The sequence below is a fragment of the Triturus cristatus genome, chromosome 2_1 (assembly GCF_964204655.1).
Source record: "Triturus cristatus chromosome 2_1, aTriCri1.1, whole genome shotgun sequence".
In the NCBI taxonomy this organism is placed as follows: domain Eukaryota; kingdom Metazoa; phylum Chordata; class Amphibia; order Caudata; family Salamandridae; genus Triturus; species Triturus cristatus.
This window is the reverse complement of record NC_140581.1, coordinates 962,453,180-962,468,998: the sequence shown is the minus strand read 5'-3', so window position 1 is coordinate 962,468,998 and position 15,819 is coordinate 962,453,180. Positions and strand designations below refer to the sequence as shown.

Below are 15,819 nucleotides of genomic sequence, written 5' to 3'. Positions count from 1 at the left end.
GGATCTGGTCATTGCCAGGCAAAACTCCATCATACTTAAATCAATCATCCCTTGTGACTGGAAAGACCACCACAGCATCTCCTTCCTCATCACTGAACCAACGAAGACTCATAAACTCCAACTTAAGAAACCCAAACATTGGAAAAGAAATACTCGCGACATTAACCAAAATGACCTAACATCCCTCACCAACAATTTTCTATCGCCACCAGCAGACCTCACAGATGTACATGAACTCACAACCCACTACAACAACTTGATGACGAACATTCTCGACACAGTGGCGCCTCTTCAACTTAAAAGGCCCTCCTCTAAAGACTCCAAACCTTGGTACAATGGGAACCTAACAACGCCGCAACCTGAGCGGAAAGGACCTGGAGAGCCGCACCATCACTAGAGCACCTTAAACAACTAAGATCAAGAAGAAGGAATTACAATAAACTCATCAGAATCTCCAAAGCTAACTTCCTCGAAGATCAACTAAACAATGCTAGAAATCGACCAAGAAAACTATTCGAAATTATTAAACTTCAATCTGCTCAATATCACAGACTCCTCTGTAGGCCCCAACCCGCAACCCAATTGCAAAACTTTTGCCGCCCACTTCTTAGAAAAATCAAAAATGATAGAACAAATGAACAACTCTCATTGTCGCCCCCACCTGACCCCATCGGGCCACAATCAGCACAAACACCTATCCAGCATGATCTTACCCTCAAAAACAATGCATCCTGGAACACTTTTAAAATCTTCGATGAAAACGACATCCTCAAGTTAATAACAACACTCAAACCGTCAAACCACTTCTGCGATCCGCTTCCAGCCAACATTTTCAGTGAGATCAAAACTGCTCTTATACCCAGCTGGACAAAGATAGTGAATGCATCTCTATCGCAAGGAACCCTTCCAAGCTGCTTAAAAGGAGGACAGGTAACCCCTATTCTTAAAAAACCCAATGCTGACCACACAATTCCAGATAACTACCATCCAATATCCACTATTCCTACACTAGCAAAACTACTAGAGAAGTGCGTCCACTCCCAACTATGCAACCATATAGCCCAATTCCACCTCATTGACCAATTTCAATCAGGCTTCAGGCAGAATCACAGCACGGAAACAGCCATGACCCACATCGTCGATGATGCACTCAGAATACTAGATCAAAACGAATCCTGCCTCCTAATCCTCCTAGACCTATCATCAGCCTTCGATAAGGTCAAACATATCAGTCTCCTAGACCTACTTGAACACAGAATGTGTTTATCAGGAGCTGTCCTGAAGTGGTTAGCCTCCTTCTTAGACAACCGAACCCAAAGGATCAAGATTAACCAATCGCTATCCTCAAAAACACCGGTCACCTTGGGAGTCCCTCAAGGTTCCGCCCTATCTCCTACCCTTTTCAATTTATTCATGGAACCCTTAACGGAAATTCTGAAACTCTCCAACATCAACTACCACATGTACGTGGATGATACCCAACTATACCTAAAAATATCATCGCCGGATGACAGCTGCCTACTCAACACAACTTTACAAAAAACCCATATCTGGCTAACAAAAAACCACCTCAAACTTAATGCCCTCAAAACTGACTTTCTCCTAATCTCCCCACCACAAGAACAAGGTGACATAGCAAACTGGATGAAACACCTAACAGCCCTCAAATGCAACCCTCATATTATCGATTCCACAAGATCACTGGGAATAATACTGGATAAGATTCTCAACATGAGGGAACACATCAGCACAGCCACCAGAGGAGCCAACTTTCATATGAGCATTCTCAGAAAACTAACCTTATGTGGCCTGCCAAGATTCACTCTTGCTGCTCTAAGAGCCTCACTCAACGCGGCTGCAAGACTCGTCACTGGCTCCAGAAAGAACAACAACATCACCCTGGATCTAAAGGAACTTAATTGGCTCCCTTATGAGGCAAGAGCACAGCTAAAAATTGCATGCATAACGCACAAAGCCCTGCACCTCAATACACCAAAGTATCTAGCCAATAAACTCAAATTATCAGGCAATAGCAGAACTCTGAGAAGCACCAACATCCTGCTATTGAAACCACAAAAATGTAAGAAAAAGAAAACCTACACACGCACCTTCTCTGGCCTAGAACCGAGGATATGGAATGCCCTGCCCCAAACAATCAGAATGAACCCCTCCACCACCTCTTTCAAAAAAGAAGTCAAACTACTTCTAATGAATAAAACTCTCTACCAATCCCAGCCATGAGGCACGTTGTTACCAACCTGAAGCTGCTCATCTACCAAGATACATGATGATCTCTAAATGAGAATGAACAACACAATCCTGACTTTCAGCGAGAACTTACAATCTACAAGATCACATCTTAGATGCTCATTTATATGTGACTAACGCTCAACATTTCTTGTGATGTAACTTCTGTAAACCGCTCTGATACCCGGGTCTAGTCCGCGCTATATAAAACTTTATAAATAAAAAATAAAAAAAATCTAGCATGGATTGCCCCTGTGCTTCTTTTAAGGAACTAGGGGCCTTAAATCCTATGACTCGGGCGTTCACTATCTTGGCGGGAACAATTTCTTTAATCAAACAACAAGTCACTGATGGTCTGACAGTGGATCTTGTGATTGCACTTATGGCAGAACTTAAAAGGAGTCATTTCAATTACTCCCCCCGGCAAGTGATCCAGCGGGTTACCAACCTCAGGTACTCAAACACCATACACTCATCTGGGCCTATAAACACACATTCACATAGGCTAGTAAATACCGCTGGGGGTCAATTTTTATTATTTCTTTTATGAGATTAGTTACCTGTCAGGTTTTCACTAATCTTTCACTGATCAAAAAGTTATTTCCTCTGGTCAATGGACCTATTAGTTGGAACTAGTCGATAGTGAAATGACATAGAATTTATATTTCTTATTATTATGAAATAACCACAGACTCAGGAGCAGTTTTAAATCTGTATCTAGTTAATTCACGTGAGCCAAAAACAAGAATACAGTACGAACTCCGTTTCTCCAAGGATGAAAAGTCAATCAATATACTGATCAGTCACGTATATTAGATTAACATTTCACAATGACAGTACTTCAGAAAGGAGAGGATAGAGAGAGCAGTACTTTGACATACTACACAGAAGTATTTTTACCTAGGATGGTGTGGAAACCAACCCCTTGGTCAAGGAGCTGGAAGGGTCCCCTGGGAAAGATCAGGTGACAAAGACTTCAGGACAGGTTTCAGGACAGGATAGATTACCTTTTCTAGATACGACACCTGCGTCGCACCCCTCTCTGACACTATCTTCCTCCTCGATTCTTCCGCGATCTTCTTCTAATTAATTAGGTTTAGTCTCTAAGTTCTGCCATTCAATCCTCCTTCAGTATTCGTTCAGCTCTAGGGCAGCATCACGGTCTCTCAGCATTCTGGTCTTGCTGAGATAAACGAACTAACTAAATGAAATGAATGAAATTAAATGAAATAAGCATGTGTATAGCGCATGGCTACCCGGAAGCATCCCAGCGCTGAGCAACTACCTCAATTATACCTTTCTTCGCTCATATACTACCCATTAATGTTTCATCTATATGAAACTCCTAATTCTGATTGGACAGGCAAGGGGGGGTTGATCATCACACTATGCTAAGTTTTAATAATTTTCTTTGGTTCTTTGTTTAATGTTCCCGCCCCTTAATTCTTATTCCCAAGCTTTATTTCCCACCTGTATTCACATCTTTATCAGACAAATGTATACATTTGATGTTCATTTCCATTCAGTTTTCAGGATGTCCATCAGGTTCCCAGGCAATGTAGTAATGATGGCCTTGGACGGGTTTCAAGTACTACATCACAACTTCTCGGCTTGTTATTACTGCGCCTGCGTGAGGGGTCACGTGCTGCACAAACTTTGGCATCGCTCAGAGGCCCAAATACGAACTAGTAGAGAGTTTAAAAGGAAACATATTAAATTCAAAATAAAATGATTTCACTGTATACCGCCTATCTCTACTCTAACCCCATTTACTTATAATAGCTCTCCCCGCATTAGCATTTAGTAAATGGCATGTTTTAGTTTCAGCAAAGCAGATGCCTAGCATGTGAGATATAAGCGGCCAGCTTAAAAGTGTTTGCACAGGTGCAGGAAATCCCCTCCAATCAAAGACTCGTCATACTGCGTAGATGCAGTTGACGCATGCGCAGTACTGTTCCCGCGTTAGCAGCCATTTTGAGTTTCACTCGGGTTACTTGTTAGTAAAACACATAAGCAAGCGTCATTCTAGCTAAAATATGGAATGTGGTGTATATTTGTTTATACAAAACTTCAATTAATATATTATTAGGAGTTATATGAGAGGATTGCTTCAGAGCAAGTCTCTTTTATACGCGTCCTTGCTCCATCACAAGTCATTCCCATTTGACCATTTCCGAAGCTTTTCTGCACATTCCAATCCGAATGATCCTGAATGATGTGATTGATGCCACAGTGGAAATCTTCAATTTCTCTGTACTTCTGTGTTAAAATGTTCCAATGGTAGAAAAAAAGGTTTAAGTTGTGCTGTGGTACACTGTGCAATTTGGGTGTGGAAGGGTATAACTTTTTGCTTAGAAACCCAAAGCATTTCTCAAATAAATAATAGATGATGCTGCACCCAACACTAGATGGCAGGAGTGTCTACAGCATTTAGGTCTACAGCACTACTACCTGCAAACCTAGTTCAGTAATCTGACATATGTGGTTGTTTTTTTGTTTTTTTTTTGCAATGCCTTTCAGGGTGCAATAGAGAGACATCTCTAACATAAGGTTAAAAATCTGCTACTGGACTTCAAAGGATGAATAAGCTTGAAGTGACATAATTGAGCATGAAACAATGAATATATGAATAGTTTAAGATTACTTAATATCATAACAATTTATCAAGCTCTTAAAACACCCACAACATTAAAATTTGGTCTTATAAAAAAGCAAATAATAATCAGAACGTTATAAAGCAAACACTATATTTAAAAACAAACGTCATCCAAATAACTCATCTTTCAGCTAGTGCAATGCCAAAACCACTCAAACTGCATTTAAATACTGGGAAAAAAGAAAAGAAACCCTTTATAAAAGAAACTCTAAGTTATCGTTGTATCTGTTACTTAAGACAAAACTGAGAATTTCACTCAGGAACTGAAGAATTCAACATCCCACACAAATGTCAACCAATCTTAAAAAAAATATATGATGGCAACGGGCTCAAGAAACTGCTCAAGGCCAAAATAAAGTCCCTATTCCAAAAGAAGGAATCTTTTGATCAGGTTTCACGTTCCTACAAAGATGGGATAAAGAGACAGAGAGCCGAAATAGAAAATGATATAGCTGAGGAAATTGATGTTATCACATGAGGATTTGAAGCAATTGTCAGAAATATGTACATATATGCATGAGGAGGAATATAAACAACCTGTACTTAAGAACAAAATTGAACATAAAATATGGAACGATGCAGGTGCATTCAGCACAGGCTGAAATCAATGGCTATTCACGTAGACCATCTCCTCAAAATGATCTCTCAAACTAATATCCAGTGATCAAAAGAACCGCTAAGACTTATGGTTTTCGAATGAAAAATCACGACAACTTGTGTTTTATGCTAGTAACTGTACATAAGAGGAATAAGATTATTATTTAAAAAACTTTGTTAGTCCTGAAGAAGGTGCCACCATCAACAAATCACCGAAACGCTGCGTCGACTGTTTTTAACAAATGCTTATTAATTGACTCATGTGACAAAGTTTTTTTAGATTGTAACCTTGAATAAGGAGGATCGCTATGGTATCCACTAAAGCTAGAAGTAGCTTAAAATTGTATGTTTTTAATATTGTTTATGGTGAATAAATTATCGAGATATTTTTAGTATTTTCTGTCATTGTCCAATCGGTTCTCATTTATAGACCAGGCTATAATACAGTTTAAGAATAAATAGAACACTGACATAGACACTTGGTCCAGAGTGAGAGCTTTCTCTCTTTGGGATTTAATTTACAGGGACATTGTGTGTTTTTAGGAGTACTATATTTACCCCTAACCCTTTGCTTTGCCTTTGGGTAACTCCCTTCACTTTGTTAGGAGATAGACAATCCAGGGAGCAAATATGTCATTTTGGAGCTAGATCTGAATTAAAGTGGCAGTAGGAATAGTTCGGACTAGGGATTCATAGGCTTTAGAAATCTCTAGCTTGTGAGATTGATGTGGCAAGGTAGTACGGATAAGTTGTAAGGATGGTAAGGTGTTCTGATTAAGAGAATTGAGGAGAAAGAAGAAAGATAAGACTGTAATAAATAAAAGTGCATTGGTGGGGGCAAGTAAGTACAAGTCACCTACATTCTTGGGACTCACTGTAGTAGATGATAGCACAGCACCTGAGGTGAGTGAGGGCAGTCTCCACCTGCGTCCTATTTAATAGTATATGATTTCATCCTGCTAGTGGAAAGAGAGCAGCAAGGTGGGGGTGTAAACCAAGGACTGCCATCTGCTGCTAGCAGAAGAGGCTAGGAGTTGCATTACAAAGGCAGCAAGTCTTTGAAGCTCCCCTCTTCGAGCACTGGCCCATCCTAGGCCCAGGATGTGCATTGTTTCTGGTCCCAGAGAGCAGGGGCTCTCTACTCAGGGTTTCAGAAACATGTCTGGTGGTGGCTTGCTGTCTACAGCCAGCCAGAGACCACCCCAGGGTTTGTAGGTTTTCAGGGGGCACCTCTGAGGTGCCCTCTGAGTACATGGTACAATAAATTCCACACTGGCATCAGTGTGGATTTATTGTAAGGAGTAGTTTGGTACCAAACACTCTTATGTTCAGTAAGGCCATCATGGTGCTGTGCAACACGAGTTGTCGAGTTTCCAGCCCATGCACTTCTCTGGCACATACAATATTAGGAATGGGACCCCAATATTATAGGGGCATATCTGCTCATGCAGATATGCCCACACCTGTGGTATAGTGCACGCTGCCTTAGGGCAGTGAGGCCTGTTAGAGGAGTGACTTATCTATGCCTTCAGGCAGTGCTTGCTGGCATGGCAGCCAGGCAGGGTGCCATGTCGACTTTGTCGTTTTCTCTCTCGCAGGGACATACAAGCTGCAAATGCAGTGGTATAGTCCCAGTATGGGGGGCACTAGGGGACCCTCCCAGGCCCTAGGTACCATTTACTAGGGACTTACAGAGGGCAGAAAGAAGTGCCAATTAGGAATTTGGTTTTGGGGAAGACATTTGAAACCACATCAAAACCAGCCAAAAGTGGGGATCTAACCATGCAAGAGAGGCACTTTGTTGCATGGGGTTTAGCAAACAAAGAAAAGTACTAATTGACAGCAAGCCACATATTGACTTTGCCGTAGAGATTCAAAATGTTTTTTGCACCTATGGAATGCTTGGAGCAGTTTTCATTACTGGTGGGTGTCACCTCCTTTCATTTTTTGCTGTACAATAATGTGCTGTAAAGATTAGGAATGCCTGTATAACCGATGATCTGTTTTCAGTGTTCATTAGGAACAGTACGGCTAGAAGTTGGGAGAATAAAAGCAGGTCCATTCCATTCCGAGAGGAGGACGTCCCAAAGTAGCCAGGTATGTAACAGTGTAATAGTGCTCTTTTTTAAGGCAATCTAAATGCTCTGCAGTTAACTCACTATGGAACCTGATATTAGAGTGAAAACGCAGTAACGTAAAACTAATTGTATAATAACTTTTCTTCTTATGTCTTTCCATTTGTTTATAAAAAATAGTTTTATTAATTCCAATCATCCCACCTTTCTTCTTTTAATATAGATTTTTGGGTAAAATTGTAGTTCTAAGTGCCAAAAAGTTGGGGTTTAAAATGTATGTTTCTAAATATTTTGGAAAAGATGTATTTGAATAAATGCCAAATGTATATGATGAGTGAGACTCTCGCACTGTGAAACAATTGTTGGTTTATACTAGAGTACTCCACAATACAAAAGCAATTAAAAAATGAATTAACCCCCCACTTTTTCTAGAGACTGTCTCATCAATCCTAGATGAGAACTCTGTCCCTCAGAGTGCATGAGTCTCTGAAAAAAAATCTTTACCTCTCCGCCCCTATTTTACATGCTCTTGAACGGTTGATTTATCACCTTATAGATGGCTGTAAAGTAGAGTTTTCCAAACTGTGGGTGCGACCCAATGTTGGGACGCTAGCTGATTTTTGGGTGGGTCGCGAAAGTTCAAGTAGTAAATAAAGATGACTTTAAATTCTGTATTTATCTTGTCACATTTGCTGTGCATCAAAGACTGAGTTCAGATGTCAGGCTATGTCTTCCCACAAATTGCTGCTATTTATGTTTTTTAACATGGGGGGTCCTGTTTGCAAACTCCTCTCATTTTGCCGGCAGAGAATGAAAAGTAAAGTGAATTGCTGTAGGATGTCATTTTTGTGTAACACACAACAAAATGTAAATACCTATAAATTAACTGTAAACATTCAGCACTTAGGAAAGCAAAAATTATGCAAATTATTTGTGGTTATGAAGTGTGATGGAAATACAGATTTTAATAGGATCCAAACAAATGAGGACACTTTACTTGGTGAGGCACAAATTATTATTTTTCACTGAAACCCGATTTCCACACATTATCATTCATGTGCAATCAATAAAACATTGTCTGTTCAAATTTAATGGTGATTTAAATGGAAAGTGTACTGTCCGTAAATGACTGTGTGCTACCAAACAATGCTTTAGTTACATTAAAAAATCACCCGCCTCATGTCCATTAAGTAAAGATATGTCACAAATGTTTGTCATTTTAAACATTGGGTTGTGACTGTAAAAAGTTTGGGGTGTACTGCTGTAATATCCTCTTGAACTTGAAATGGATGTTAATTCATTTTCTAACATAAGGTGCTAATAAAATATTCATATGTTTGTGAGAACTCTCTTACTGTCTCGTAAAACTGTGCATGGCTCCTCAGATTTGCATATTCCCTAAACAGTGACATGTCAGCAAGGCCGGACTGGCCATACCAGCAATTTGGCATTTCCACGGGAGGCTGAAAGGGTGGGGGAGCTTTTGTTACCTGCAGCCGGTTTCGTAGCAGTGCAGCAGTCTTAAAAGCACTTTGGAGTTCCTTTTATAGCCAACAATTTTCAGGCAACAATAAAAGTGCCAAGATAACTCTGGTGATTAACGTACCTGCTAAGAGAGATCGGAGTTTTGTCTAGTGGCAGTTTTGACTCATCTAGGGTAGAGCAGAGGGTTAATATGCCTGCTGCAAAGAGCATGTACTGTGCAGATCAGATACCAGTAGTTTTAATGTGCATAGCTCAGTAGGTTACTGCTTTTGTCACAGATATCATTTTGTTACTGCGTACTTCATAAGTTAAAATTGTAATCTATGTTAGAAAGTTATGTTTTTTTGTCCCAGTCTTTCATTATCCTAATTTTGCTAAAAAGGATTTGTTTGGGTATAAATACATTCTTACTAGTAAAGGCAACCCTGACCACTGTGTTACATTCAGAATCATGAGTTTGGGCTTCCCCAGACCAAGCACTCTTACAAGATTTATGGATTACTTGTGAATTCTCCACCTTGTAGCCCCCTTTGTCTTATGTAACATTTTACATACACTGATTTACACACACACGATTCATTGTGAATGTGTGTGATGTAACATGCTCTGCCCCCCCCCACTGGTATGAGAGGCGCTATAAAACAAATGAAGTACATGTGAGAGAGGGGCTCTGTAGCGATGAGAGGCACTGTTGAAGGGTGATAGTGTGGGAATCATTGAAGAGCCCCAATAAATACTGCCATATCCTGGTGCACTGTAAAGACATTATTTACTATGCTTTAAAAACAAACACAATTGAATATATAATGAAAAATGTGTTGTGGACCTTTTTCCCCAAATGTGTATGATTCTGCCTTCCCCCCTTCAAGTTTGGTGTGACAAAATTTGCCAGGGCTGCTTTGGGTTCCCAGTCCTGCCCCACATTTTATCACACCAAGCTATAACAAGATAACAGTATATCTGGACTGCCTTGTAACGAGCATGAACTGGAATGCATTTCATAACATCCTCAAGTGGCATTCTGGTCGAAAATAGGAAATGTATCATTTTCACTGGGTAGCTACAAGTTTTTAGTGAATGTATTCAACCTTTGAACCACTAATCTGACTCAAACATATTCAACAAAAGATAAATGTAATGAATTGCACCAAGTTCAGCCCTGAGTGTAATGTATTTCACTTGATTTACAAGGTTTTAATCAGTGAGCAGTGTGATGTATGTAAATCAGGATTAATTCTACAAACAGATTTTTGTATGATACATTCATTTATTGATACGGTGGGTTCCCAGTAGAGGCTGGGTGGTTAGTTTATCACTTTATGATATTTCCGTGAAATCCAGCCGTCACGCGTTCGGAGTAGGAAGTGTTGTAGGCAGCAGTTGAACCGCCTTCTTCACTCCTGTAGTAAAGTCAGGACTCACCTGACTGTAGAGCACCCTGAACGGCCTGAGATACTGAGAGGAGATGCAGGTCACCACCTCTACCTCTGCACTTTATAACAATCCATTGCTGTTCTGGGCCACATTGGGCAGCATTGAACAGCATACCCTTTGAAACTCAAGCTCATATTGACTTGGGAGCAATATGAACAGGGCTTGTGTATCCTTAAACTGTAGAGAGAGAGAGAAATATAGAGCCTCTCACCAGCATATTTAGGAGGCATCATGGGCAGCATAACATTTACAATTCAATGTCTGACTCTAGTCTTAATACTGTAGTTTTATAAACAGCTAAATTGAAAAACTGCCAAAATCCACTTTGAATGACACTTCCTACAAGCAATAGCTGAAGAGGACGCAGTGTTTGTGGTTGGACCTGTCCTTGTGCATCATGTCTATTAGAACAAATGTACACAGATCTGTGTTGTACATTGATTAACCTTAATTCTATTGACAATTTATTGTCTTACAAAAATGTAACAAAATTGTTGGAGGGAGGACCACCGGGGAGTCGGGGAGACTACTCCGGGGCACCTTCCTACCGCAAAGTTATAGCCGAGCGCCGCTGAGAAGCCTCCTAGGGGAGGTCCTTCTCCTATGATCGTACTAGGCCCAGTAATACCACCACACAGGACTCCGTATCAGTTGCTTAACTTGGTTCTTTATCAATAGTAGTACGTTCAGTATTTACAGTGGGATCGAGGGATCCGGTAAGAGTCTCAATGTCTTTAGAGGGATAGGGTAGCGGGACAGTCTTAGTACCAGCCAGGTACGGGAAGGCTCTGCGCCAGACCTTGAGTGCTGGTCTCAGAGCGGCTCGGACGTGGGGAGCCGCGACGGCGTCTGCAGGGCTCGGGTGGTAGTTCCGCTTGGGTCGAGCCGCGACACAGTCAGCAGGGCTCCGGTGGTAGGTCCGCTTCGGTCGAGCCGCGACGAGGTCAGCTGGGCACTGGTGGTAAGGTTCAACAAGGTCGGGCCGCGACAGCGTCAGCAGGGCCCCAAAGGTTCGTGAAGGTCTTTAAGCACGGTGGAGCTGCGACGTCGTCAGCAGGGCTCAGAGTGTGGGTTCAGGATGAGTCTTCTTCCGTAGGGTCAGCCGCGATCCGATCAGCAGGGCTCTTGACTCCAGGATACAACTGTTGTCCTGTTGTCGGGTCGCCCCAGATATAGGACTGGAGCCCTTTGATGTCCGGACCCTTGCACCCGGGGGGGGGCGGAGAGGCCGGGTAGGGAGCGGCCAGACGCCCAGCAGGAGAGGCGCCAGGCCCCAGAGAGCTGTGGGGCGATCGCACCTAGGTGTGGAAGGACGGTTGGGGGTCCCATCGATACTGCCCTCCGCCGGGAGTGGGAAGGGTTCACGTGGTATCCCCCTGGCCAGGGGTTGGCGCCTCGATGTCGGGCCTCGCAAGGACCGAGGCCGGGTGAAGCGGGGTCACGTAGGTGGTTGCGTAGAGTCACGTACAATCCAAAATGGAGGAGCCCCGAGGTGCATGGGACCTCGTGCGGCTTAGCGAGGGGGAACAGGACCACGCCACGAGGCCGGCTCCAACACGCGTCCCCCCCAGCTGAAGGCAGGGAGAGTCACCCATCTCCTTGGGGGTTCTCCTCGCCGAGGCGGAAGAATCTGGACAGGCCGTCAGCATTGGCGTGGTCGTTGCCGGGCCGGTGTTCCACGGTGAAGTGGGTGCCGAAAAGGTAGGGCCGGAGCTTCTTGAGAGCCCATACCACAGCGAAGGCTTCTCGCTCGATGGTGCTCCACCTCTGTTCTCGTGGCAGCAGTCGGCGGCTGATAAAGGCCACAGGTCGGTCGAGGCCCTCGGCGTCCATCTGGGAGAGGACCGCCCGACCCCGTACTCCGAGGCATCGGTCTGGACTACAAATTCCTTGCTGTAGTCAGGGGCCTGTAGCACAGGGGCAGCGCACATGGCCGCCTTGAGGGCCTCAAAAGTGGTCTGACAGCGGAGCGTCCAGTGCACCGCCTTGGGCTGTTTCTTGGAAGTGAGCTCCGTAAGGGGGCCCACAATGCTGCCATAATCCTTAATGAATCGTCGGTAGTAGCGGTTTGGGTTGCGGGGGGCTCCCACGCCTGGATGGCATCGACCTTTAACTGGAGGGGCGCCACCTGGCCACTGCCCACCTGGTGGCCCAGATAGGTCACAGATCCTTGACCGATCTGGCATTTACTGGCCTTAATTGTGAGCCCGGCTCTTTGGAGAGCGGCCAGGACTTCCCCGAGGTGTCCTAGGTGCGCGGCCCAGTGGTCGCTGAAGACTGCAATGTCGTCGAGGTAGGCCGCGCTGAAGGCTTCTAGCCCGGCCAGGACCTTGTTCACCAGCCTCTGAAAGGTCGCTGGGGCGTTCTTCATACCGAAGGGCATTACCCGAAAGTGGTAGTGCCCATCGGGGGTGGAAAAGGCGGATCGTTCCTGGGTGCCGGGAGTGAGCTTGATCTGCCAGTACCCAGCGGTGAGATCAAAGGTGCTTAGGTAGCGGGCGGCCCCTAAGCGATCGATCAGCTCGTCTGCTCGTGGCAAGGGGTGGGCATCGGTCTTGGTGACTGCGTTCAGGCCCCGGTAATCGACACAAAATCTGAGTTCCGGGGCAGTGCCGGGGGCGGCGGCCTTCGGCACCAAGACTACCGGGCTGGCCCACGGGCTGTCTGATGGCTCGATGACTCCGAGGGCGAGCATTTTGGAGACCTCGGTCTGTATGCAGGCTCGGACTCGGTCAGGTACTCTGTAAGCGCGGTGTCACACAGGGGGGCTGTCCCCAGTATCCACGTCGTGGACGCACCAGGGGGTCACCCCGGGCGTGAGAGAGAAGAGGGCAGCGAAGGGTTGCAGCAGCTTCTGGCAGTCATGGCGCTGTTCTGGTGTCAGGGTGGCGGAGAGGCGGACGCCCTCCAAGGAGCCGTCTTGGCCCGAGGACCCCAGAAGGTCTGGTAGGGGCTCGGAGTCACTTTCGCCCCCATCGTCGGTAGCCAGCAGCAGGCTTAGTTCAGTTCGGGCAAAGTGGGGCTTGAGCCGGTTGGCGTGCAGGACCCGGAGGGGGTTCCTCGGGGACTCCATGTCGACCAGGTACGTGACGGGGCTCTTCCTCTCAACTACCTTGAAGGGCCCGGTCCACTTGTCCTGCAGGGCGCAGGGGTCCACGGGTGACATGACCCAGACTTGCTGGCCCGGCTCGAACTCGATGGTTGAGGCATTTTCGTCATACCAGCGTTTCATGTCTTCTTGGCTGGCTTCGAGGTTGGCTTCTGCCAGGGCCCGGAACTTCCGAGTCTGGTTCCACAGGGTCAGGAGGTACTGGTAGACGTCGGGGGGGGGCATCTTGGACGTGCGCCTCCCAGCCCTCCTTGACCAGGCTGAGGGGCCCTCGGACGGGGTGCCCATACAATAGTTCGAAGGGGCTGAAGCCCAGGGATTTCTGTGGTACCTCCCGATAGGCAAACAGGAGGCAGGGCAGCAGGACATCCCATCTCCTCCTCAGGGGCTCTTCCAGGCCCTTGATCATCCCCTTCAGGGTTCTGTTGAACCGCTCGACCAGTCCGTTCCCCTGGGGGTGGTAAGGGGTGGTGAATTTGTAGGTGACCCCACATTGTTGCCAGAGGGATCTCATGTACTTTGAAATAAAGTTCGTACCCCTGTCGCTCACCACTTCTCGGGGGAACCCCACCCTGGAGAAGATGCCCATCAGGGCCCGGCCCACCACTGGAGCTGTCACGGTGCGGAGTGGGATGGTCTCGGGGTATCGGGTGGTGTGGTCGACCAGTACCAGGATGAAGCGGTGTCCCAGGGCGGTTCGGGGGTTGAGGGGCCCCACGATGTCGATCCCCACTCATTCGAACGGGGTGTGGACGGCTGGAAATGGTTGGAGGGGGGCTTTAACTCGACCCCCAGTCTTCCCGCTAGCCTGGCAGGTCGGGCAGGACCGGCAGTGATGGTCCACGTCTCTTCTCATTCGGGGCCAATAGAAATGGGTCACTAGGCGGCTGTAAGTTTTGTCCCGCCCGAGGTGTCCGGCGAGGGGCACGTCATGCGCCAGGTTCAGGAGGAACTCTCGGAATCGGAGGGGGACCACCAACACCCGGCCGGCCCCCAGTTCGGCGACTTTCTGCTCGCTATACAATAAGTCATTGTCCCAATAGACCCAGTGGGTTCCCGTGGGGTCCCCCGCGGCCTGGGCGGCCGCTTGCTGTCGGGCCCCCTCGAGGGACGGGCAGGCCTTCTGCTCTTGCTGGAATTGTTCGCGGGTGGGGCCCCCGTCGTGGCGCCACTGGGCCAGCTTGGGGATCTCGCTGAGGGAGGCGGCCTCGTCGGGAGAAAGTTCGGATGGCCCGGCCTTATTGTCAGGTTCCTCCGTGCCGGAGGAGGGTGGTAGTTCGGGGCCCGTCGGCTTGTCGGGGGCCCCGGCAGCGGCTGGTTGGGCGGTCATGGACCGGGTGGTGGCGCAGGCCCACTCGGGCAGCCCTAGCATCCCCAGATGCTCTCGGCGTTCCACCTGAGCCCAGGGGGAGCTCTCTAGGTCATTCCCCAGGAGGCAGTCCACTGGGGCGTCGTCGCGGACAGTTACTTTTAGGGTGCCGGACACTCCTCCCCACTTGAAGGGGATCCTGGCCATCCGGCACATGCTCTCGGTGTTGTCCGCGGTCCGGACAGGGCATAGGACATGTGGCAGGATTTGTTCGGGGGTCACCAGGTGGCAGCGGACAGCGGTCACACTGGCCCCAGTGTCCTGGAGGGCTTCGGCCCGTCGTCCATTGATGGTGACCCACTGCTGGTACTTCTGGGTGTTGCTTGGGATGGCAGCTCGGGGCACCATTTCTCGGGAGCCCAGGCAGACGAGTGACATGGCAGCTGGTTCCCACTCGGGGGACCCGCCGTCGTGTTTTCCTCCTCGTCTTCTCCTTCCCCCAGGGCTGCGGCGGCTATTTGCCGGGGAGGGGGCCCAGCGGTCCCGTTCCGTCGGTTCACGGGGCAGGCCGGGTTGCTCGCATAGTGGCCGGTCTGCTGGCAGCCGAAGCAGGTCACTGTCGGTCGGGGTCCAGGCCGTGCGATAGGGGTCCCCCTTCGGCCCAGGGTCGGGGACGTGTGGTTGGTGGCTTGGCCTCGTGGCGGGCTTCTGGGCGGCCCGGCCGGGAATTCTCGACTGCGGTGGGACCCCCCTCCTCCGCCTCGCTGGCGGGAAGGTCCCGTGGTACTCCGTTGGTAGTCCCCCACAGGGTTCCGGGGGACCCGGGCGTTGACCCATCGGTCGGCTTCGGCGGCGAGCTTCCGGGGCTCGGTCAGTTTACTGTCCAGGAGGTGTTGCCTTAGTTCAA

General features: G+C 47.2%; 1 protein-coding gene across 1 annotated transcript in view; it reads left to right on the top strand.

Moving 5' to 3' along the window:
- Positions 1-15,819, top strand: part of MPDZ (multiple PDZ domain crumbs cell polarity complex component) — a 798,673-nt gene that overhangs the window by 678,134 nt on the left and 104,720 nt on the right. The window contains exon 43 of the mRNA XM_085633687.1: positions 7,511-7,597. Coding sequence (XP_085489813.1) covers positions 7,511-7,597 — 87 coding nt within the window. The remainder of the gene's footprint in view (positions 1-7,510; positions 7,598-15,819) is intronic.